The sequence below is a fragment of the Pseudopipra pipra genome, chromosome 5 (assembly GCF_036250125.1).
Source record: "Pseudopipra pipra isolate bDixPip1 chromosome 5, bDixPip1.hap1, whole genome shotgun sequence".
NCBI lineage: Eukaryota > Metazoa > Chordata > Aves > Passeriformes > Pipridae > Pseudopipra > Pseudopipra pipra.
In genome coordinates, this window is record NC_087553.1 from 68,379,715 (window position 1) to 68,404,991 (window position 25,277).

A 25,277-nucleotide genomic window follows, 5' to 3' on the forward strand; every position below is an offset into this window, starting at 1 on the left:
ATGTTTGATCTAAGGCAGTGACAGATGAACGATTTGGGGGTTTATCGCTGACAAATACCCGAGCGGTGTAACCGGAGCCAGTTATACTATTGTTATGATGACACTGATACATGTGTTGATGTTCTTATGGCTGCAGAGCTCGGGCTACATTATCTTTTTGCCTCTTTCGCCAGGTAACTTGAGGCCGCGGCACTATTGATTGGGGACTGCCGGGTGCTGCTGTGTCCGCTCTTGTAACCGTAGCCCGGCGGGGCTATGGGGCTATTGTGAGGGCTTTGTTCAGCTGCTGACAGCTCCGGGCAGGAGCATGCAAGGGTTGCAAACGTTCTTATTGTGCCTCTTTGCCTTGCAGACAATAGGAATGGGCGGCGGTGAGGAGATAGTGGGCTGACTTCGGTGGAGGACAGAGCAGGAGGTGCGGTAGCACCCCACTTCTGAATGCTCCTGACAGCAGCAAAGGGGTTGCTCTCTCTTAGGAAGGCTGGAATGCCGTTATGCCAGGGCTTTCATTTTGGGCTCTCTTCTGGATGTGAATGCAGCCTGTTGATTATGCGGATGTGGAAAGCAGGCTAAGAGGATCCGATAACCTGACATCCAAGATGCATCCTTTCCCTTGCTCAGCCCTGCTCACCTGCTTCGGAAACGCACACGAAAACACCCCGTTTGAGCAGCCCAACGCCAGCCCTGTGTCCATGGAGGAGGAGAAGACGGAGGCAGCCTCAGCAGTGTGCCTTCAGCCATCCTCAACAGCAGCCAGCAGCATCAGGCACGGAGGAGAGGGGGACAGCGAGGAGATGTTCAAAGCCAGCAAATGCTCTGGAAAACACAGCCGTGCAAGCAGCAACTCCAGCAATCACACTGCTGCTCAGGCAGCGCCTGCTACCACTGAGTCATCGGTGTTTGCTGCAAATGAGCTGAGCCAGGAGGTTATTGCACTCTGTACTCACATCCCCAGGCCATCCATCATCCACGTGCCAAAGGTGAGTGCTCTAGAAGTCGCTATCCAACAAGGTAAGAGAATTGGCTCGCTTTAACAAAGTATAGAAAGGGATGGGAAAAAATCCATAGGAGCATTTATCTTGTATCGATCGGCATGCAGTCAGGAAGGGACTAATGGCTGTTCTTACTAAAATAATGCAATATGACAGCTATAGCTTTCCCACACTATTATCAGAAACCTTAGGGGATGGTTGTAAAAATACCAGGCACTTTTACAGTACGTTTCGATCAGTTGTCTTCCTGTATTTTGGTGATCCTCACTTGTTTTGGACCTGATCCAAAATCCCTTGAAAACGACAGGCATCTTTTTTTTCCCACTGAGCTGAGTGAATGCTCCATTTTTGCCACCTCAGCCAGGTGGCCGAAGGCTGTGGCACCAGTGACTGCACAATCCTTTTTCCATCTTATTTTTAGCTTGTGTGTGCTTGGAGGCAACAGTAAGGTTTTGAGTGGAGTTTTGATGAATTCAATTTGTTCTTGCTTTAATAAGATCACAAAGTTGGGTATTTTGCCATTGTTACTACTAAAATAATGGATAGTAATGGACAAACAGTGTTGTTCTCATTTTCTCTTGATTAGGTAACTGGAGATCACAGGGTTTTTCCCCCCCAATAAACAGTGAAGAATAGAAGCCACATGTGTGACTCAATTCTTTTATACCACAGCTTTACTTTAGTAGTCCATTCCTCTTCCAATTTCCCTTCCAAAGCACATATATTAAGTGTTGCTCTTGGCTTCCCCTTCACAGTCAGGTAATACTGTGTTTGGCAAAAATATCTGCCCTTCTTGTAGAACAAGTGCTAGAAAAAGATTTAATATGAGATATATCTGCTGGAATTAAGAAATTTATCAGAATCAGGGTTTCCAACTGTGTTGTGCTGAGATTGTCAGAGCTGGGGTCTCTTTAGACCTCCTCAGTCCTGTTGCCATCAACCACAGCCCTCATGTGGAATATAAGGAAAGAATGGAACTGCCCAAGAGCAATATTTTGCTTCAGTGTAGAAAGGAGATTTGGCTGTGGAGGTGCTGGGATCTCTTTCATGGGAGATTTTGAAGAAGAGCTAGATGGCCATTATCTGGAGATGAAGCAAGTATATTTACTCCTGCTGACATTCAAGGAGCCCACGCAGATGCTATCAAAGTCTCACTCACCAGCACATTTCACTTTCTTTTTTTTTTTTTTTTTTTTTTTTTGCTTGGGAGGTTCAGGTTGAATGTTAGGAAAGGCCTTCTCGATTGGAGGGTAGTACAACATGGGGAAGAGGTCACCCAGAAGTGATGGGGGTGCTGTGCTTGGAGGATTACAAGACTTGGCTGGACAAACCAGGGCTGAAATGATGCACCATTGGCAGCCAACCTGCTTTGAAAAATGTTGGACAAAAGACCTCAAGAGGGTCCTTCCAGTCACAGTTTCTGTGGTTGTATGATGTATAGATTTTGATGCATGCGTGCTGCTTATAAGCACAAGGAATCAGAGTCAGTGTGGCATTTCTTTGCTGTCCCTGAGACAACAACACAGCCAGTTGTGCTCTTGGCCTTACAACAATTTTGTGACAATTTCTCCCCTCCTTATTCTCCTGTCTGCTCCCTTCCAACCACTTCACCCTGCCTTTGCTCACCGTCTGCTCTTCTCTGTGCTGTCAACACTTCTCTCATGCCGTGATCGTCCACTGCAGCAGAAGATGTTCCCTATGTTAGGCACAGTCATCTCAAACCTCCACAGGTCCATGGTGTTGGAACAGGCAAGGCTGAAGGGCTGACACTGTACTGATCCAAAGATGCTGCCATGCCTTTGCAGTGGTGGAGCAGGGATTCTGCTGACTCACCTGTGTCAGGGGTTTCTCTAGGAGCACATGTGGTCCAATTCAGGAATGCGAATTTATACAAATCTGCAATCAGAGGAGAAATCAGGAATGGGCCTCACCCTGCTGGACAGTCTGGGTGATTCAAATTCAATCACCCAAGACACCATGTCAAGTAGTACATCACTGGGTTTAGGGTTTTCTTTTAAGAACAAGCTACAAAAACATCTGTCAGGATGATGTGTGGTCCTGCCCTGAAGTTCCTGCTGAACAACTTCTCATGAGTATGCTGTCACTGGGGAGATCTGTGAGGAAACTCTTTGTCAGAACAGGAATTGAGATTTTTGCTGCCCCTCAGCTTTGAGACCTTCCTGTCAAGGTTGGTGACACTCGAAGTCCCTCACACAAGGAGCATTTCTCTCTCCATGGCACACACAGCCTAGATGTTACATCTGAACAATTCCAGGCTGTAGGGGAATTTTGCTACCAATGGGATGAGCCGATTCTGGTGGCATGTCAGAGAGTATCAAGAGACACACAGAGGTGCTGGTGTCTGACAATCCACATCCAGCTTTTCTATGAGAGTCTGCACTTCAGAGACTTGCTTAAATGGCAGCTTTCGGTGCCTTAAAGCAGAGCAGTGCCTTTTCTCACCTCTGCCCATCAGCACAACCAGTTTTGAAATATTAGTGCCCTCAATGATTGCCTTCCCAGGTAAAAACAAAATAAATAATTGAAGTAAAATAAGAAAATGGGGCTATTCGTGGAGGCTCTGGTTGGAGGTAGGAGTGCAGTGGGTGGGAGAAGGCATGCAGGATGGGACTGATGGATTGTGGATGAAAGTGTGGCCTGTGGAGATACTCAAGGGTTTAGACTTTCTGCTACGGTTGGGGAAGAAACATGATAAGTATAGAGAGGGAGAAGAGGGTCCCAGCAAGGGGACTGGGTCAGGGAGTGGGGAAGAGAGAGGGAGGTTATGGTCATGGCATGTGGTGGGCTGGGGACCACACACAGCTCCTGGCATGAGAGGGAGGAAGAAGATGGAGAGAAAAGGTGGTGAGAGGCACACAGGACGTCTGGTATACATCTAAGGAAAGGGACTGAGGGGAAGTATGGGCCATGAGGAGAGAAAGAGGAGCACAGGGTCTCTGTGAGCGTGGTGTAGGTGGCCTTGGTGGGAGGATGGAGAGGAAAGAAGAGGAGAAAGCACAGAGCTGATGGAAAACAGGGACTGGAAGCATTTCAGTCCCCAAAGCAGAGCTCTCACCTGTCCTAAAATAATAATATCCAAGCATTATTAAAGGAGCCAGTGAGGCCCCATGGAGAAGGCACAAGCTTCCATCTTCCTTGACATATCTGAATTTCCCTTTGTATCTCAGTTTCTTCAGCTACAAATCAGACAGAATTTGTCCTCTTTCCCATGCAATCATGGTGAAATCTATACGTTAAAATAACATATACTCGGTAAGTGGCAAAGGCAAATGTCCTATGTCAACACAGGAATCTCACAGACCTAACCTGGAGACCTTTAATTCATGTTCTTCCATCAAATTCTTCAACAAAAGCTGAAGTAACGTCAAGAAAAACTCTTGCAGTATTTTGTCTCTTTCATTTTCAAAATTATATCAGCAAGGGGGTAATGACAAATACGCTGGAAACTTTCAGCAGCAAGAGACCTGCTGTCTACCTGTCAGCATAATCCTTTTCAAGCAGAGGATGAGTCCATTTTTCACTAACAGCAGCATACAATTCTAATTTGAACTCATAATATACTAATTAACAAGATCTTCCAGCTGACCCACCCCACTGGGACATGTAGTCACATATTTTGGATTACAGTGAAGCTGCATGCATGTAACCGAATCCAGAATTTGATCAATTATTCCTTTTATGAGAAGATTGCATCTGCTCCAGATGGAGCCAACCTTAAATCCGATATAAACATGATCCTAACAAAAATTAGATTTGAATATAATTACCAAAGAGATTGAGTTAGACTTGTTTGGCCACAAATTACCATGACAGCAATATGCTTGTAAATAACCAACTGTCATTTTAATATTTAGAGGTTGCCTCAGTAATAAAGCCTGATTAAATGTCAATAAAATTCTCAGCATCTTGCATCTTGGTCCTGATTCTGATGTGTAAAGAATTAATTCTTTTGTATTTTGTGTGCTGCCTGGAGAGTCTTTATCAGCCTTTAGAAGGCCATAAATCAAAGCTGCCAGAACTAAACATGGAAACTTGCTTGACTGGTTTTTCAACCTCAGCTAGAACATGAAAAAATTTTCCCATCTTTTCTTTCCAAGTCCAGTTTTAGCAACTGATAAACTCTGGGGTGGAAACTTAGAAGAAAGTCTTATTGTTCTGAGCCAACAACTGTGCTATGACTCCAATAAATGTTTCATGTTGACAAAAGCACATTAGTGGCCCTTTCTACCAGCAGTATCATTCACCAGACTTGAACTCTTCGACCTTCGGAGTTCAGATTGAGTTCTTTTCAAAACCAAAAGAAACACAAACACCGTCTGATGCATCATGGAATTATTTCTTCCCTTTCAAGCTGTTTGACCCATCAGAAAATCACGAGCTGAGACCTTAAACGAGAGATCCTGGGAATGATATGTCTGATGAGGCTCCCCATTGCACCTGGGGAGCCTCACTGAAATCAGTCTCACCTGCAATTTTCTAGGTAAAGTGTCAGTCATACCTTTAGAGTACATAGAACCCTTTAGAGGACCCCACAGCTACTTTTAAAACTTGAATGTGCAGCTTTTTATCTTTTTCACCTGCACCTTTTTGATACCTAGATTAGTTGCTTGGCTAGAGAAGCCAGACAGTGGATTTGACACGTGAAGCTCATTTTCAAGAATGTGGATATCAACAGACAGGCTGTTGGTACCACGCTAACTTCCAATGACTTTACCAGCCTTTGGCCCAGAACTGATCTTATTGCCAAGATAATATTGACAAACTCACAAATTCAAACATGTAATTTCAATTTCCCAGTACAATTTCTATTACCATCTTTATTTTCTTCTTTGGATCTTTCCCTGGCCAGTGTGTAGGTTTGTGTCTAATGGGTTCAAGTAATGCGTTGCATCAAGGACTTAGAATCATAGAATCACAGAATTATTAAGGTTGGAAATAGCCCCTAAGGTCATTGAGTCCAAATGTTAACCCAGCACTGGTTTGAGAGCTGAATTCCTCCCTGCTTAACACTTTGCACAATTGTTTATAGCAGTGCAGATCTGCTGTAAAACAGACCTGATCACATGTCACACATTTACAGGAGGGGAAAGTGCTCACTGAATGGAGATACAGGATTGCAAGAGATGAGCACAGTTGAGATGGAGAAAACATACCAGCTGAAACCCTACACTGAAATTACATCCCGTAGGTAAACTCCATAAATACACGGAATATATCAAGAGTTCCTTGAAAATAATGGGACTTCTCACAGTGAAACTCACACATATTCACGGTTTTGTAGTACCAGTTCCTAGGGACACAATCCTTGGGAGGATTCCTGGCACTTCTTGTGCTCACCTGGGAAAACAGCCCAGAGTGGTTGTGTTCAAACCCTCTCCCAAGGTGCTGGATGACCCTGTGGGCCTGAGTGTCCAAGTGCTGAAGGAAGCATTTCAAGCATGTTTTGGGAGTTGTGAAGTAATTTGATGAGTAGTTAGCAGCTAAGAACTAGCAGGAAATGAACATCATTACTTGGTGAACAGCAGTTGGTTGACACTGAGCTGTTTCCTTTGCTTACCTTGGCAAAGGTTTCACTCTGCCCCCCCCCCAGCAGAAGAGATTTGCCATCATTTTATCAGTGGGACTGTAGGAATTGCACAGGGATAATCTTTCCTCCAGCACAACAAGGAAAAGCTACATTTATTTTCCCCAATCTTACTCTGGTGCAAGTTTGCTTTAATTTAATCAAATAAATCCAGAGTGCAAACCCCATCCCTTCAAAGTGCTCAAGCTGGGCGCTCAACCACCAGTGTGGTTGCCAGAGGAGTATTAACACCCTTGGCCCCCCCAGTATTTGCAGGAGCTTAGTACCTCTAGTAAAACAGTGTCATTTACTGAAATTACATTTACATCTTAATGTTTTGGCAAATTCAGTTGGGAGGTTATGGCCTTGGTGACTTGGCCAGAGACTTCCAAGAGGCTTCAGAGAGTACTTGGACAGGATTCTTTTCTTTTTAACTCTGTTTCCTTGTTCTTTATGACCAAAATCTGCTACTGTAACATTCCCCTTCATCTCTCCCTCTTAATCTTGACTCTGTAGCTGGCAGCTGTCTGCAGGGAGTGTGTGTGGGCCGGCAGTTCTTGAATCTCAACATAAACAGCACCTAAGTGAAACCAGACTTTCTCATTACACTTTTTCTTTGCTCTCCACTCCCACACAAACACAGAGGTAATGGCACTGCACAGAGCCCTTCATACTGGACAATGCACAACTCATTTTCTTCTGTGGCCCTCACATATGCAAAATAAAATCCATCCTAGTGGTGGAAGCAGCAGGCTCTGATCAAAGAGACCCCTGTGCTGTGCACAGCAGCGCTGCTGGTACCAGACTGGCATCTCTCTGCACAGCCTGCCCCTCTCCTGCCTGTAGCATTCCCCATCCAGCAACCTTCCCTTTCATCTTTCACATGGCATTGCTTTAGCTGATACACATCTGTTCCAGATGTGACCCCAACCAAAATGGTGCAGTTTCCTCTAGCTGACAAGAAGTCCTTTTTGTTTTTTTCTAAATCTGCCTCCTACCTCTTCCTTCCTCAGCTTGCGTCAGCCTGATTATTGTTTGCAGAGAGGTCATGCAGGTGCACTTCAGCTGCTGTTTTACAACATCTCCTGCATAGCACAGTGATGAGGGACAGCCCAAGAGCTTCCTTCATGTCCTCTCTCACCCTGAAACCTATTCCAACAGCTCTTGGTAGTAATGATCCTCCTCTGTGCCAACAATAATTATAGAAATAGTGTAGCTTTCAGGGAGTTCTTGGAAGTCACAAGACTCTCTTTTAAAGGGGATTAGGGGAATTTGTGAAGTTTCATGAAAGGTACTTCTGAACACAAGATATTGTAATAGGAGCACTTTGAAACCTCCCCTAGGAAATTGGAGACCGCATGAAACTTGACAGGTTTTGGGTTTCATCACCAACACAGAACAGCACAGGGTCATTGAAGAGTTCATACCCCTTGCACTCTTCTGGTGAGCAGGATGGTCCTGGGATGCTGCCGTGTAAGTAAACACTGGCATCCCATTGGCATTCAGTTTTTGGCTTTGGCTGACTTTAGCACCTGCAGAACCAGTATGGTTCAGCCCCCATAGGTGTTCATGCCCTGTTTGCATGTTCTCCATAGTCTTGCTCTGAACACAGTGTGAATGTTGTAGAAGTATCCTTCTTTCAGTAAATTAAAGGATGTTTGCAGCTCTCCGGGGGAGATAAGATGCAGTTTGAATCAATGGAGTAATTACAGAAGAATATGACACTAATGGAGCTGATTTGAATGGGTATCTAAGGATGAATGCTGTGGCTCCCTGCCCAGATGGTGCACACTTTCCTCACGATGAGTTATTTATGACTTGACACATCGTGGCTCTGCTGCTTTGTGGCTCGGCAGCGTTTATGTCATTGATAAGGCAAACTCTGTCAATACTGTGCCTTCTTACCAATCCAGGGCTGGCTGCTGAGCACCCTTCCCATCTGGTACAGCCATGGCCACACCCCTTCAGGCAGAAAAAGCAGAAGAGAAAGGTTGATATGGCTTCACCAAGGGCAAATTGTGCCTGATTAAGTGGCCATGGAAATCAGCTTCTTTGGTGGAGTGACTACATCAGTGGACATGAGAAGAATCACTGATGTCATCTACCTGGACTTCTGGAAAGCCTTTGATTTGGTTCCTCACGATATCCTGGATTTGGGGTTAGTTTTAGTAGCTTAAGAAGCTTTCTGTACCTAAGGAGCCTGATCCAGCAGCACCAAACTGCTCACCAGCCCCTCAGGAGATCACTTTCCAGCCTTAGACCATAGACCTTAGGGACTACCTGTGAATCAAGACCAAGTCTTACATGAACATGACGTTATATTGGCCCAGAGACTTGGAGCTCAAGAAATCCAAAACTTTATAAATCTTATTTTTATATATATAAATATGTATATATACCATGTGTATCCTTATAGATATATAATTATATTCAGATATAACAGATTGCAATATAGCTATTTCAGGACCTTCAGAGCCCAATCACTCTGACATGACATGCTTCTGGCATGACAACATTTATCTTTGCTTCTACTTTTCTTATTTGTTCCATAGCCATTTGTCCCATTTGTTCCATGGGTTGAGCACTATTGTACCTAGAGGTATTGTAATACCTAATGCACTGGGGCTGGGTGTTAACACAAAATATTGATCTTAAAGGTGATGGCTTGGCAGCTGCTCAGCTCTACAATGAAGAGGCACTCAGCCTCTTCCCAACCAGCACATCTAAATCCTGACCTTTAAAAAAGTCTTATTTAAACCATAAGAAGAAAGGTTTTATTTCTTGATTATTTTTAATGGAAACATTTAGACCACAAATAGTATGCCAACAGTCCAAAACCCCCAAATCATCCAGGCCATTAGTTCCCCTAATGAAACAACTGGGCACAGCCAGACCCAAGTGTTTGGTGTCCTGGGTCCATCCCAGTGGAGATTGTCATTGATTTCAGAGCATCACATGCAAAATGCTGTTGTTTGAGCTTTGCAGGCTTCAGCACATGGAGCTTTGTGTTGGGTAAGGGTTGAGAATAATGGTAGGTTGTTGTGATTTGGGACTAGCTATACACTTTGAATGTAGCCCTATTCTGTCACCCTCTTTTCCATACACCAGCAGTCACAGTTCTCCAGCTGCTCTGTTTAAATGAGTGCTCTTTTGTAACTTTTTAATTAGGCACGACAATGCCACAGCACTAGCAGAAGGGGCCCTCAGCTTTCCTACCTTGGCACAGAGCAGACAGATGCTGTGGCTACAAGACTGTGCCTTCTCTGGGGACAGGACAGTCCTCTCACCTATACACACACAAAGCTGCCTCCAGCCCTGGTGTTGTCCTGGCTCCAAGAAGAAAAGCTAAGCATAGGAACATAAACAGACCTAACAAATCATTCAGTGGGTAGATGTTGTTGAATGATGTTTAGACTCACATCCATAAACCACATGTCCTTTGCTCTGCTATTTCAGATCTTAATAGTGGAGATTAGTGAAAAGGTCTGTCTGACCTGTTTGCTAACACAATGTGGGCCTGTCCTTTGGCTTATTATGAAAAACAGTGGCTGGATGCCAAAAGACTGAATGAATTGTTAGGCACCTAACATGAAATTTGGACAGATGTTTCTTGCTGCTGAGGAACGTGAGCCCTTCACTTGGCATCCATAGGAAATAGCCCCAGCTAACCAAAACTGGGCAATGGAAACTGGTAATAGTGGAGGACCTTGTTTCAGTGGTAGATCTAAATCTTCCATAGCCCAGCTCTGTGATCTAGAACCTTCCAGGGAAAAAAAGGAAAAGTATTTAAATACACTGTGACTTTGATGTCCAGGTTTCAGCTTAATGAGATTTCAGATGACTGGTACAATTTCTTGAGGATTGACTGGTGTCTTCAGTAGGGAGAGTGCTCAAGTGATCCAGAACAGCATCGATACCAGAATGGGATTAGGCCCATCTCCCACCAAGTGGGGCATTTTTGAGACTTAAATTTATTTTTGTGAGCAAAATTTTGCCTTCTTGGTGCCAGCTGTCTCCCTGCCAAGAAGGGACAAGGCCTTCTAGATGTTTGTAGCAAATATGTTTTATGCAAAAATCAGTTTCAGTTCTGCTTCCTTCTACTCAGCTTTGAAACCTGAGTGAGCTTCAGGCCCTTCTCTTATGTTTTTCTCCACTCCCTGGAGAACATACCTAGAAGTTTTTCTTCCAATTTCTCTGCTATTATTCAATCAGATATTATCCTTTGACAGAAGCATCTAATATTCATTATGCTGGTGCCATAAAATTCCCATTATGCACAACCTCCACCCTTAGCAGCTTTTAAAAATTATGACATTTGTAAATCAATAATTAAAAAAACCACACAAAGATAGATTTTTCATTTATTAGCCAAATATAATCATATAAATAATTTCAAATGCTGCAACCTCATAATTCCAAGATAAACTTGTCTTCATTGCACAGCAATTCAGCAATACAAGATCTGGTACTATAAGTTTGTTTAACAGAAAATTGTGTGAAATCAAATCTCAGATCTTGAAATCCTCTGGTCTGAAATCATGCACAATTCCTGAAAGGGAAGAGTGGAAAAACCATCTCTCAGGAAACACAAACAATAAACTGAAGCAGTAAATGAAAATTATTTGCGCTGAGTCACCATCCGTTGGCAGAAGAATCTCACTAGTAGGAAGGAGTCTGTTCACGTGCAGCTCAGAGTGGTGAAAAAGAAAAGTATTTAGGGTCCAAAAATGGTCATGAGATGATAGATACAGGTGGATGAATAGGTGAGGTAGGAGAGCAGGAGAAGAGAGTTTTTGTGCCAACAAGATTCTCTCTGAAAGTCACAGTAATTGCCCATAGGCACCTGCTGCTTCTGCCTCAGTCCAGGGACAGCTGGGGCTGGATCCAATTATTTGGGCTGTGGCCTTAGGCAACTGCTTGCCCTTATTTTTCTGGCTATGAGTTTTTCAGGAGTTCTCCAGTTTTCTGAGGGATTTGTCTTTCCTGTAGGAGGATTTTCCCAGTGGGCATTGCTCATACATGTAGGGAAGAAGGCAGACACAAGCAGATTTTAATTAAACCATTCTTTTAGCTCCCCCAGGCTTGTGCAATTCAACTTCTTCTCAGAGACAATATTAACACTTACGTAATTTTTCAGCATTGTTAGTTTTGCTTGTGGAATTGCATTGGCAAGAAACCCCCTGGAAGCAAATGCTCATTGAATCCTATTGTTTCCATTCCCTTCAGCCATCATTTCTCAGCCAAAGAACAAATGTTACCAGCAACAGGAAGGAGCTTGATTTTCCAACAAAATCAGCAGAATTGCACATGCAGACAACAGGCATAATATCTCACTTAGATCTGCCTGGTTAGAGGCATTATTTGTCAATAAAATTTACAAAAATAACAAGACACTGGTACTGTCTGTAGGGCCTTGAGATGGGAGACTTGTAAATCAGAGGCATTGCAGCAGCAGAGGTCTGGAGGAAGGGGGAGCAGGGATGTGGGGAGGTAGAGGGGCTGTTTCCCTGTCCCGCAGTCAGCAGCTCTCCTTCTCTGCTCACCCACATGTTGGTTCACTAGCTGTCATTGCCATCTGAAGTAATAAAATAAACACCATCCAGAGTGGAATATCCTGGGATTAGCTACTCAGGCCTGGCAAGGTGCGAGCTCAGGCTTTGCTCAGCTTTGAAGAACAGGTAGATAAAAAAGTATGGATTGAGTGAGCTGGTTATTATATTGCCCTCCAATGGGCAAATGCTGAGCTATTTCATGTCAGAGGTTCATCATTTGCTGCAAGGACAGTCAGAAGGGGCAGCTCTGCTGAAGCTGATTGCAAAGCTCAGCTAGATTTAAACCCCAAGAGGGAGGAATGCAAATGTTCAGACATAAAGAAGCATCTGGAACCCAGCTTGTTGTTTTGGGTGCTAGACAGAGCTACAGTCATGTCAGTTCACACTGACATACCAAGGTGGAGTTTCACTCAGCCCATATGGACACATAGCCAGAGATGTGCTGCCACTCCTCCCTTTTACAGGGTGAAATGCTGGGGGGCTTCTGGTGGGCTCCCGCTCATCTCCCTGTCCTGCAGGAGCAAGAGTGACCATTGGCTCTACCTGCCCTTGGGGCATGAGCACCCAACTCCAGCACAGGAGGGGGAGCGTTTAAGCCCAGAGGGAGTTTTTGCGTATCCTGAACACTCTCCCCAACCTGCAGGACCATGTAAAACATGTAGGTTATTTAAAGAAACCATGCTGCTCTCCAAGATGCACCAATGTGTTGGAGGAAAAAAGTCTAATCTAATCTGACGAGTTTTTCATGAAGGGCTTCTTTTCCAAAATACAATGTCACTGTGATTTCCCCCTTTGCTCTGATAGCTGTCACAGCTATGTGGGTCTGGCATCTCGGTTCTTTTCCACACTCCTTGCATTCCTCTCCTCTGAGCCTACCTTTCATCTATTATTTCTTAATGTTTCTCCCTAAAGTGCATTTGCTGTTGTAAAACTTAACCTGGCCTTTGAAATGCCTTAGCAAACCTGTGTAAAGTATAACAAGAAATGCCAGATATGGGATCTGGAGGACACTGCTCCCCCACTTCCTTCCCAGTCCCTCCAAAACAAATAAATATGCAGATTTTTGGGCTGATGAGCTTCGTGAGCTGTTTTTGCTGATGGCTTTAGACCCAATGCAGTTCATTCAAGTTCAGCTGCAGAGGTGGTGGACTCCTGGGAGGGTGAAAGTTAAGTGCAGAGGGATGTGAGTCCCCAACCCAGCCTATCCTCCAAGAAATCACAGCTCGAGAGCATGACCAGCAGGAAGGCAGAGTTGGGAGGGAAATAGAAACTCTGTTAATGCTGAAAAGCTGGAAATGAGGCAAGTTTTGGGAAGTGACTGAAACCTGTCCTATCCTTCTTCCTCTCCTGTTCCTCCCGAAGTCAGTGTGGTTTGAACAACAGCAGCACAGAGACCTGAATATGTATTTTGTAATTTCAGTCTTTTATTCATTATCTCAAAGCCCAAGCATCTGTCGTGCCTGAAATTGTTTCTGTTTCTGCTTAAGAAATTTTTATTGTTGTTGTTTGGCAAACAAAACAAAGTAAAAAGCCAAGATGGAAAACTTGGATCAGCTCTAATAAGTTTATTAATATTCATCATGACTATATGTCAGAAAGCTCTAGTTTCGTAATATGGCTTAATAAAGTATTGATGTTTCATACCAGAGTGGGTATTTAGGCTCTGTTCTTCTGACTTTCCTGCCTGTATCATAAAATGCATCAGAAGTGTGACACCTGCCAACCTCTAGAAATACTCAACCACAACAAAGCTGATGATTTTCTGTAAATGATCGGTTCAAAGGCTTTTAGTGTATTTTGGACCTCAGACATTATGGATTTCTGGTGATGGCAAAGGGTAATAAGATAATGGGTATGTATCTTCCAGCGCTGTGATTCACTCCTCCTGCCAGCCTGCTCAGTGCAGGTGGAGCTGGGGGTAAAGAACCCAAGCCAGTTACATGGCATATTGGGTCTGTAAGGGAAATAATAAGGAGCAGCTTAGCAGAATTACTGAACTGATGCAGGAATTTGGCATCCCATCATCTTCCTTCTTACCCAGGGGGAGTGTGGTGAACATGTGCAATTAATGTTCTGGGTCTTTCAGGGGACGTGGGCAATCTAACATGGCAAGGCAACTTTTTTCCAGCAATCAATTAGAGGTAAGCTACTCCACTTTAATTTTTAACCTCTTTTTTATCCTTGTCCTTCGACTGGCTTGAAAACAAAGGCGGGGATGTTTGGAAAGGAATCTCCCAGGTAACTGGGATGCAGGGATCTGATTCAGAGCTTTCCTTACTGTGAATTATGTCATATCCTATCTATTATTACAGGGAGATTTGTGCAGCTGATACAGTGCCAGGGTCAGATTAGGAGCTCTGGAAGTTTAGCTTTGATTTCAAAGGGAGATATTCAGCTAATAATCCTTTGCAGGTCTGCACAGGAATGCAGAGGGGAGGCGTCTCTCTGCTGAGGGACTGACAGATTTACTACCCTGCTATCTGCTGTGAGCGTGGGCTGGGAAAAGGCAGTGGTGGAGAGCTGTTTCCTTGTCTGCAGAAGACATTAAGCCCTGCCTTTCTGAGAGAAGCAAATAATGGTGGCTTCCCCCTCTCAACAACTCATTTCCCTTTCCCCTTCCCCTCTCTTGTCCCCCTTCCCACCATATTAAGACACTTTACAGTGGCTCTGGTAGCTGCACCCCCAAATTGCTACAGCTCTAGTGGTTTCTCTTCAGTTCCTTCTGCTCCCTAAGCAAAAACCATGTAGTACTGAGTGTGATGGTTTTTTTTCAGCTTGTGGACCACTTCCTAAGATCACTTTCCTTCTCCCTACTTCAAGGAGACTCTCACAAAAAAAAATCTCCTGCCCTCTATTTGCAAAAACTTTTTCTACAGAGAAGAGTCTGCAACGTCAGTACCCCGAGCTTGCCAGGTACTGCTGAATATGAGGGTGACTGTTCCTTCTGGATATCACATCTGGATTGCACGTGTATTACAAAGAGATACTTCCTTCCAGCTTTGGACCATCTCCTTTTTCAACCCAGATTTCACAGAACAGCACATGCAAAAAGCACATGGTTCAGATTTGTGTAGCAGATGCTCACCTGTCCTCCTCCTCAACAGAGTCTTCCTGCCCTCCAGAGCCCTCTGCTGCAGGGGTAGGACCTCTCTCACAGCTTTGGTCTGTAGCTTGGCTCATTGATCAACCTCACCCTTACCTGCACTCTTGCCCTCTCCGTTTGTCTTCTCTGCTCCTTGTATACCCAGTTTCTTGCCACAGCTGGGAATGCGGAGATTTGGAGCAGGTTTTGGCAGGGCAGGGAGCACTCCCACTGCAGTAACCCCACAGACAGGGCAGGTGTTGCAACAGGGCTCTGCTCTGCCTTGTGCAAACACTGAGGTTCACTGTGGTCAGCAGTAGCTGGTGAGATACAGGCTCTGTGCTGCACTGAGCTCCCTGCTCTCTAAACTTGTCTGTACTAACCTAAGGATAAGAAGCTGTCCTAAAAAGGTTGGGGCGAATGGCTTCCCCACAGAGCAAGGTTGCATATGGACAAATCCCACCCACATGGGAGGATTGCTCCATCCTTTTATTTCCACCTTCCTGCCTTAATCCAGGATATGCCCTGGCAGGCAGTCTGCAGGCTCAGATGACCTGTTGGCCTCAGTCCGCTGCTTGTGTAAATTCTGCAAGGAAGTGTGTCAATACTAAAATGCCCAAGAAATTAATTTGTATCAAATTCCTCTGATCTTTCATGAGATATTTGAAATCAGACCCTAGCTAGCTGTTAAAGGTTTGACCACTTGCCATTCCTGGGAAAGGAATTGCTTTCCTTTACATCTTGCATATTGTGAGCCTCTCACTTACGGTACTCCCACATCCCTGCAGGATAAAATTGCTCATTTCTGCTGATATGGTCATGCAAAGTACTCCAGAGAATTAGAAAACACTGCCCATTTCAGAATGTTGATGTAATGAAAAGAAGGCACTCTGAAAGAAATCCATATGACAAAATGAATAACCTGAAAAGGTAGAAGGAATCTTTATGCACATCTAATCTAACCTCCCAAAGAGCACAGCCATTGATTATTATGTGTTGGTCTCCACAAAGACCAACAAGAAAATTCAGCAGCTTTTCAGCTTGTCTTTGAAAGAGATGTCTGTTTTACTCCATCAATTTTGAAAGGGGTATTGCTTAGAGCTAAGGAGTGTGAGGGTTTTTATTCAGCTTCTGCAAAAAAAGAGAATGAGACACAGCCTTCTTCTCACTGCTGATGGCTGAATTTACTGCTTTCTCTAAATTCTGCCAGTTTGAGCCTCCTGTAGGCATTTTTACTTGGTTGACTTCTAGGAATTGTTCCCTAGTAATGAAAGATTCCTTGTTAGCAGCATCCTAACCACCACATTCCTGACGGGCCTTTGAACTCATGGGAAGGCAACACCTTCCTTTTCTGGAAAACAATTCTCTCAAATGCGAGGAGTTGAAGTCTATTTGTGCTTGGAAAGCAGAATACATTTGATAGGAATGCAACTGCTTGTTCCCAGCCAAAAATCACACCTGCAAGCCTTTGATTCAGGGAATCCTATTGTGATGAAAAAGGCTTTGTAAAATAGCAGTGCAGTCTCCCCCTGTGAAATAGAAGATTAAATCGTGATCACCCTGCTGTTGACTCAACTATTAGCAGCTGAAATATTATTTGCTCAACACACTTAACTCGGTTATGATCTGTAGAAAGATGCTGTGGTTAGACTGACTCCGAAACACAACGGAGCCGCACAACTTCCCCATTAAAACAGAATTATTCGTATTTACCAAAGGGAAAATTAAAAGCAGGTTTTCATGAGGAGTTCAAGCCAATCCAGCTCTGCCTGGCTGCCAAAAGGGACAGTCCTGCTTTGCTGTCCCATCCCACCCAACCCCATTCCTGGCTGTGCATTCCTGACACTGCACTGTGCCAGGCTAGCAGCTGTGGAACAAAACAGTGGGGCAGGTCAGCCTGCTAATCTGGCTGAAAAATGACCCACCAAACTGATCCAACTTGCTGGTAGCTGCACTACAATTTGTGCTGGCACAAGGGAGCAAGCAGAAACACGCAGCCAGGGCAGGGAGTAGGCAGGACCACATCTTTGTGTGACAGTGTGGTCTTAGATTGGCTTAAACCAATTGTGAACCATGGGCGTAGGGACTGAAGGGTTGCACCAGTGTTTGTCCTGGTCCAGGGCAGTGAGGTCCTGCTTCCCTCAGAGGGTTTTATAAGCAGAGACCAGAAAATCTCTTGACCAAGGTCAAGAGAAAGGCCGGTGTTGATTGCAACCAGAGCATGGAGAGTGTGGGAGGAGTGTGATGGGACCCAAGCCCAGCGGCCTGGCCAGTGCCCACATGTGGGAGCACATCACCAGTTCTGCCCTGCCAAGGCTTGTCATGGTCAGGAGCTGGTTTATGAAATCCCAACCCTTTGCACTCCTGCTGCTATAAAGTTTTAAATGTCCGTGTGAGAAGTGGTGGTGGTGTCTCCCTCGGACAGATAGTGATGTATTTGCAGGAAGGGACACAGGGAGTCCCTAAACCTTTTCTTCTCATGAACTCCCTGCATTCCTGCATGTGGGTGAAAAGATGACTTTCCTGGGGCAATAAAGGAGGGAGTAATCATCTCCACATTGCTACTACCCAATGTAACATGCATTTAATGAGTCGTGCAATATTAACAACCATGTTCCCACTGTAGCTGTGTCCTCCCCCAAGACACACATTACGTGGGCTGTTCCTGGCTCCCAGGTTTTAATACACCCTCAGTGTGGGAATGTCTTTCCCCAGATATCGTTCCTGTGGTCTGCGTTTTTGCGTGCTTCCTGCTGTGCTGCTTGCTGTACTCAGCCTCCTGCTCCGGGGCTGATGTACAGCTCAGCCCCTCCACATGCCACCTGCACAGAGGGGGGCTGGAGTAGAGTTGGGGATAAATCACTGAGGAGGAACGTGCCCATTAGGGGGGGACGTGACAAACCCCTGTGCTGAGGCGCCGCAGGGCTGTGCTTGTTGTTTGCATCTTGTGAAAGCAGAACATTTTTAGATCGTATGTCTACCAACACTGGTGATGTTTAGATGAAGGAGTTTTTCAAGGCTCTTTGGTTCATTTCTCTGTTTAATGCCAGCAGAGAAGTGCAGCCACTCTGATCTGGGTGCTGGGTGTCCAGGAAGTCCAAGCCATCAGTGCTGCAGCTGCCCATCATCCTTGCACTGTACTTCCCAAACCACAATGAGGAGTTTTCCTTTTGGCAAACCCCAGCTGAAAATATGCGAGACCTAATCCTGAGCCAGCCAGAGATGCAGTGACAGGGCTACAACAAGGCAAGGGAACAGACAGAGTGGTTGAGGCCGAGAAACCTTCCTTGAAGGCTACTATAGCATAAATTCAAGATTAAATTTATGGTTACAGACCAGCCAAAAAGGGCAGTCCATCCTCTCCCCCTACCTTCCCCTCACTGCTGTCCTTGTGTTGTCATGAAGACTGGTGCATTTACAGAGTGGCTGGGGATAAGGAACTGTTAGAGGGTCACAGTGCTGATACTGAGCAAAGAGCTTCACCCCAACCCAGTTTGCTCCCCTGAAGGTCCTTCGTGGCTTTCAGTGCTGCTGCTGACCTAGGGGGAGAGATAGCATCCATCCTGCCCTTCAGCTGTCCCTCCCTGGAGCTCTCCCTCTTCTTCCAGACTGTGAGGATTGCAGGTTTTTGACACGCAGGGCCCAGATTCTGTCCTTGCTCATGCTGTGCTCGTGGCTGCCTGCAGCTCCCTGCTGAGCACCCTGACCACACTTGCTGTGCAGCTCTGGTTGCTTGTGGGGAGAGAAAGAGCAATGGTTTGAACAACCAGACACACCACAACAGCTGATTTCAATGTTTTTATGCTGAACACTGCTTAGAAACCTCCACTTTTCCATGGTAAAATTATGGTAGTCCAAGTTCCCAGCAAGTGGGTTCAGGTGCCTCCCTTGCATTTTCCATTATTTTTCTGAATTCAACCAAATCTCTTTCAGACTGGGCTTCCCATTACTTTACCCTTACCCTGTTGAAAAGGTTCTACTGTACATGCCCCGTAGGACTGTTCTGCTAGACAAAACATTTAATGTTAGAATTATTAAAGCTACTTTGCTGATAAAGATCTCATCCCTCCCTCCCCCAAAAGCTCTACTAAGCTTCATCAGAAATAAGAGCATAGAGGCTGCTGCTGTTTTGCTGATGACTGGCCCATCTCCTACTGTAGGGTTGCAGAGGAGTTTGGGGATGATCACTTCACAACTCAGGAGGGCCTTTCCAGCCTGACATAATCATGTGCCCCTGCTACATGCAGGGACTTGGTCTGGCAGGTCTCTCTCCAGCCCATCTCTGACTATACCAGATCACCAGTCTGTTCCTTCCAACATGTGGGAAATATTGGGGTTTCTGCACTTCACTTCCTATGAGTGAGGCTGAGGGGGCTTTGTCAGGCTCTGCATGTTTGGGTACCTGTGAACTTGAGTGTATCCTCTGTGCCTGGCCAGCAGACAGAGCCTGCAGTAGACACCGTTCTGTGGGAAGTGGGGACACTTACTAAAAAGGTTTAAGATTGCTCAAACTTCCACAACAAGAACAAACAGACTGGATAAATCTTTATCCATCGGATTATAACAGACTTAGAGCAAGTCGCTTTTGGGACAAGAGTACAGCTACCTCTGAATGACTAATAGCCAAGAAACACAGCTATTACACTAATTAATTTATTAATAGCCAAGTACCAGTCATGAAAGAAAGACACTTGCTTTTCTGAGAAGTTTATCTCAATGTTTTATCGCGTGACTAATTTGTGCTTTTGAGCAGACCGAGTTGTACATTAATCTGAGTTAAGTTTTTCCAAAGGGCAGTTCAATTCCAGGTTTTCAAGACTAATAGACATTTATGATTGCAGAAGTGAAGCTGAAAATAAACCAGAGACTACAGAACGCTCTTTACCCTGAAAGTTTGGTGACTTGTGAAGGCCAAGCAGATTTATGTATTTCTCATTGCAGAGGTCACATATTTTTAGCTCCCAGATAGTTTTGTGAGGTACAGAAGAATCTGAATCACCAGGCTCTGAAACAAAAGTAACCAAAGACATCTTAAGGTTGAGTCTAGTGGCTGTATCTCTTGCTCTGTTTTTTTGTTTGGTTGGTTGGTTTGGGTTTTTGTTTGGTTTTTTTGTTTGTTTTTTTTTGTTTATTTTTAACTATTCTAAGAACAGAGCATCACTGGATGCACAGGGATAGAAGGAAGTTCTACCATGGTAAAGGGGGCACACATGAAGCCAGGGTATGGGAGCTGAGAAACCCATTGAGGAACATGTAAAAGACACTCAGCATGGCCCCCAGGGCCAACAAAGAGGTGTCTGCTAGAGAACCTCAGTGGGGGAGATTTGCACTGGGGAGGAGGGAGAGGGGATGCTGAGAGGAGCAGGAAGCAAAAACATTTTTGCTTTGAGTTTTCCAGCCATGATTCCAGATGCTAAATCAGGAGAGATGCTGTGTGGGTGCATGAGTGAAGCTGTTTGGAAACCTGGAAGAAGGGAACAAGAAGGAATGGCTGTACAGGAGGCTGAAGGGCTTGTATGTGTGGTACATCTGAATATCACATGGAAAGGTGGTGGAGAACATGTATCTGAATAGGAAGATCTGCTTGGTGAATTCTAGTGGTGTCTACACACATGTAGTACAAAGCCAGTAATCTGAAGTTACATCCTGTGATGTACTGTCCATAGAAGACATCCTTGGGTGTTTGACCTAAGTGACATCTGGATTGTTGTGTCACTTGAGGCTTCTAGTGTGCCACGTGTCTTGGAGCAAAGGCCTGAAAATACTGAAGATTAATGCTAGAAGCATTATTCAGGTTATCTGTGGCATCTACTTTTGCCCTTATGTTGCCCTGCAGTGCTCATTTATTCACAGGACAGGCTTCTCCCTCTCTTCACAGTCTGCAGGTGATGTGCACCCACACTCACATCCAAGTGTGGAATTAAGGGCACATAGCATCCTCTGCCATCCCAGAGCAGTATTGTTTTCTTCCACTGCTGTAGTCTGAAGGAGATCAGCTGAGTGTTGCAAAGGGAAAAATGAGAAGGAAAATTCTCTCAGATGTTCCCCGGCTGCTCATGAACACAGGAACAGCTGCAAGAGAGTTTAGCTCCTACCTTCTGGAAGAAGACTTACTGGGAAATGATGAACATTCACCAGCACTTTAAAAGCTATCCTGAGGCAGTTAGGGTGAAGGACAGTGCTGATGGCTTCAATCTTTGCTTCTATAATATGATTATTTCCAGTATTTCTCTAGCAAAGGCAATACCTGAGTTGTGTCTGTCATACCCGGCCCTGGGATAGACACTTGTCTATGGGTGATCTGTAGGTCAGGAGATCCTCTAAAATCTTAATTCCTGGCAATGAGAAAATGACTAGTTTCACTCATCTAACAAACCCCGCGGTTTTGGAAAATGTTTTCCCCACAGTCACCTGTAATTCTCTGAAGCCTCAGAGTTCTCCACCAAACTAAGAAGTGAAACATTGTTCTCTCCCCATTTCCTCCCTTTTAACAGCAACCTGAAGAGCTGGACAGAGAAGAGAAAATGCATGAGCAAACTTATGTTTGCTTCTTAAATAAATTTCAATTAAAAATCAAGAGAGAGGACTGCAGCTTTTCCACCTTCCCCTTTCCCTGCTCCACAAGCTCTGCTGGAAGGGACCCTTCTTACCCAAATACCTAAGCCCTGCTCATCCAGTAAATCCCCTTGCAGAGCTGGGATGAAGGCAGTTTGCTGCCTGGTTGTGGTTTGTTAGTGGATTGTGGTGTTGTTCCTGCTTGGAAGCTGTGCTGTGCATCCCCAGTGCTTCCTACATCAAGAACAGGAGCACTGTGGTGGGACACAGAGCCTGCATCCCTCTGTTTTCCATCTTTCATGTTCCTCTGCTTCTGTGGTGCAGTTCATGTACTGGTATCTCTGGTTTGCATCTCTGACTGGGACTCTGACCCCTGCAAAAGCCCAGGGGCAGCGGCGTGGGCTAAGAGGGTCTGAGAGAAGGGAGAGGAGTGAGAAGCGATATGAGTTGGTCTGACACTCAGAGCACAGCCCACTCCCAGGGAAGAGGGAGGCTCCATGAAGACTCCTCACTGTAGGTCTCTCCTGTGAGTTTGGAGAAATCCCCTGTAGTATATGCTGGGATGTCAGTGGCCTGAGAGTAGGCAGGTACTGCCCTGATGTGGGACGTTTTCCAGTCCTGGGTGTTTGGCAGCTGGTTTTAACCACAGAAACCAGCAGCTTCTGCTTCCTCAATTCTTCTTGCAAAGCCTTTGCAGCATTGCACAACTTGGCCTCATGTCTCAGCCATCTGGCAGTATTGCTGCATCAAGGGCAAATATATAAATGAGGGTTTGACGAGGATTTCCTTTCTTTTCCTCTTCCTCTTAGTCCTTTGCTTTCAACTTTGCTTTCTTGCTTTGGGCAAACTTGCCCGCCTGTGTTTTCTAGCTGTGGGACATAATGGTATGGAATGATAGAATCCTTATGGTTGGAAAAGACCTTGGGGATCATCAAGTCCAACCCTTGACCCAGCAAAATCAAGCCCACTAAACCATATCACGAAGTGCCACGTCTACTCCTTTTCTGAACGCTTCCAGTGTTGGTGACTCCTCCACTTCCCTGGGCAGCCTTTTCCAGTACTTAACCACTCTGTCATTGAAGAAATTTTTCCTAATCTCCAATCAAAACATCCCCCAGTGCAACTTGAGGTTGTTTCCCCTTGTCCTATCACTGTTTGCCTGGGAGAAGAGACTGACTCCTACCTGGCTACAAACTCCTTTCAGGGAGTTGTAGTAAGTGATAAGATCCCCCCGAGCCTCCTTTTCTTCAGGCTAAACATCTCCAGATCCCTCGGCTGCTCCACATCCTTCAACTGCAACAGCATTTTCCCTCAGCACCAAAACTGAGGCCACTAGCACAAAGCAAGGGTGAGGAGGTGGAAAAATACTTTTATTCAAGGGAATTATCTTCTAGATTGTATTCTTTAAGTATCCAGTCTCTCAAACATAGCCACGCCCTGGCAGGATCACCAGAAGTAGTGTGGGATGTGATGAAAGTTGCAGGAAACTGTTACCAAAAAAACCAAATGTCTCAATGACAAGACTTAAGGCAAATGTCAATTAAAGTAAGGAAAGAAGTAAAGAAGCCTGCATGACTTGTTCTTTGGGGGAAAATGTGCGAATACTGTTATTGTGATAAACATGATTTGTGTTTGTGCCCTCTATATAGAAAAGTATACATGTGTCTGCTGTGCACAGGTAGGGAGACCTGGCTCGTCCCTCTGCCTGCGTTCAACTCCTCTTCCCACTGCCCAGAAACTCCTGTGTAGCTGCTGCATTGACATTTTGCTGCCGGTTTTTGGATGGATCTCTTCTGCTCTGCCTCTGACCTGATCCTTTATGCAGAGAAAGCTTTGACCAGATTCCCCAGTGACAAATTTGGGACCATAACTCATGGCCCCATTTTGCTTGAGCTGTTTGCTGCGTGTGGGTTTCCATCTCCTCTTTGGCACTGGACAGGCTCACAATCGATTTTTGCGAGCTTTATCCTCCCTTTCTGGTTTGGGGAAAATTCATCACAGTGTTGTAAAGGTCTTAGAAAAGGGATATAAAGAGATTTCTCTTTTGCTCAAATATTGAGCAATCCTTTCTGTTGTAGCCTCCTGTCTTCTCAACTTTCCAGAGTAATGACAAGTAGCTTTAATCTAACTCCTACTTTCCCCACTGCTTTAGCCACTCAATCATTATTAAAAATGTGGCTATTTCAGGTGATTGTCAGCAAATTCTCTGTTGGGGGAGCGGGATCAGCCTGTACTCTAGAGCTTGTGTGTGTCTTTTCACAAGTGAAGAGCAAATATTGCAGGAAAGGAAGAAAACAGGATAACAAAAAACATGGAAATCAACAAGTTGAGTCAGAGAATGTGCTGTGTCATAGCAGTGACTTGATTGTAGATAAGTTGCCTGAAAATCACAGTCTCTTTCTGGTGGGTATATTATTCCTGGGAAAACAAAAACAAGCAAAATTTGATTTTTCTTCAAGGTGGTCCACAAGCAAGAGCTTTCAAAATTTTCCATAAACATTCTGCATTCTGCAAGAAATCTATAAAATGCCAGCAAAGTTTTCCCTTTTTTATCCTGTATTTGTTATAAGACCAGGGATCATTCTTCATTCAGTTTATTTCTGCAAACCTTTTCTCAGTTTAGAAATACACAAATATTGCAGGCCCAGCCTACTCTCAGGGCCAGCTTTGAGACCCAGAGGGTAGAAAAACAGTATTGACCTTCTATTTTTGACAAACAGGATGGAGACTGGAATATGATCCCAAGCTGAGACATTAGAGTTAAGTGTTTGAGAGGCCTTTTTTATCTCTAGGTGGAATTAAAATTTGTTGATGCATCCAGTGCATTTTAATAAAATCAAGAGGCTTAGAGACAGCCAAAGTGAGGCTTTTATTTCAACTGGAAAGTGGTTTCTGCACAAAGAAATGGTGAGAAAATGTTTCTCTAAGGAGACAAAGAGGTTTTCCAGGCAGAAAGTACAAAGGCTGTTTATATGGGCTTCAGCATTTGATCACAAAGCCCAGGGCAAGGCTGGAGAGAGCTTGTGACAAAGCATTCTTGCTTGAGGAAAACCAGCAAGAGGGAGTGAACTACAGGAAGAGATCAGACAAGACCAGTTTAACCGGCTTTAAACCCCTCCAAAATGCCACCCCTCTTTGTAAAAAGCCTTTCTACCATGAAGAGGACACTTTACAATGCCACTTTGCAATGCTGGCTTTGCCACTAACCTCGTAACTCTAACAGCCACGAAATAAATGAGGTGAGGAGTGAATCCTCTCAAAATCAAAAAAATTCATCAAATATAATTTTGAGAAATAGTATTTATTTCTATACACCACTTTGTATGTTTAAAAAGAAATGAGAGAAAGCAAACAAGAGTCTGCTGATTTGCTGTTGATTTTTTGCAGAAAGAGCTCAGATCCCACAGCAATGGGCAGCATACACCAACCCATAACACATCTGGAAGCTTCTTCTAGAGCTGAAAACCCTGAGCCAAGAAGAGCCTCTGGCTCCCACATACTTTTGGGCTGTG

General features: G+C 44.7%; 1 protein-coding gene across 1 annotated transcript in view; it reads left to right on the forward strand.

The window, feature by feature from the left end:
* Positions 1-731: 731 nt before the first annotated feature.
* Positions 732-25,277, forward strand: part of FAM107B (family with sequence similarity 107 member B) — a 124,863-nt gene continuing 100,317 nt past the window's right edge. Inside the window, exon 1 of the mRNA XM_064656464.1 lies at positions 732-980. Within this exon, the coding sequence (XP_064512534.1) occupies positions 795-980 (186 nt within the window). The 5' untranslated portion in view covers positions 732-794. The remainder of the gene's footprint in view (positions 981-25,277) is intronic.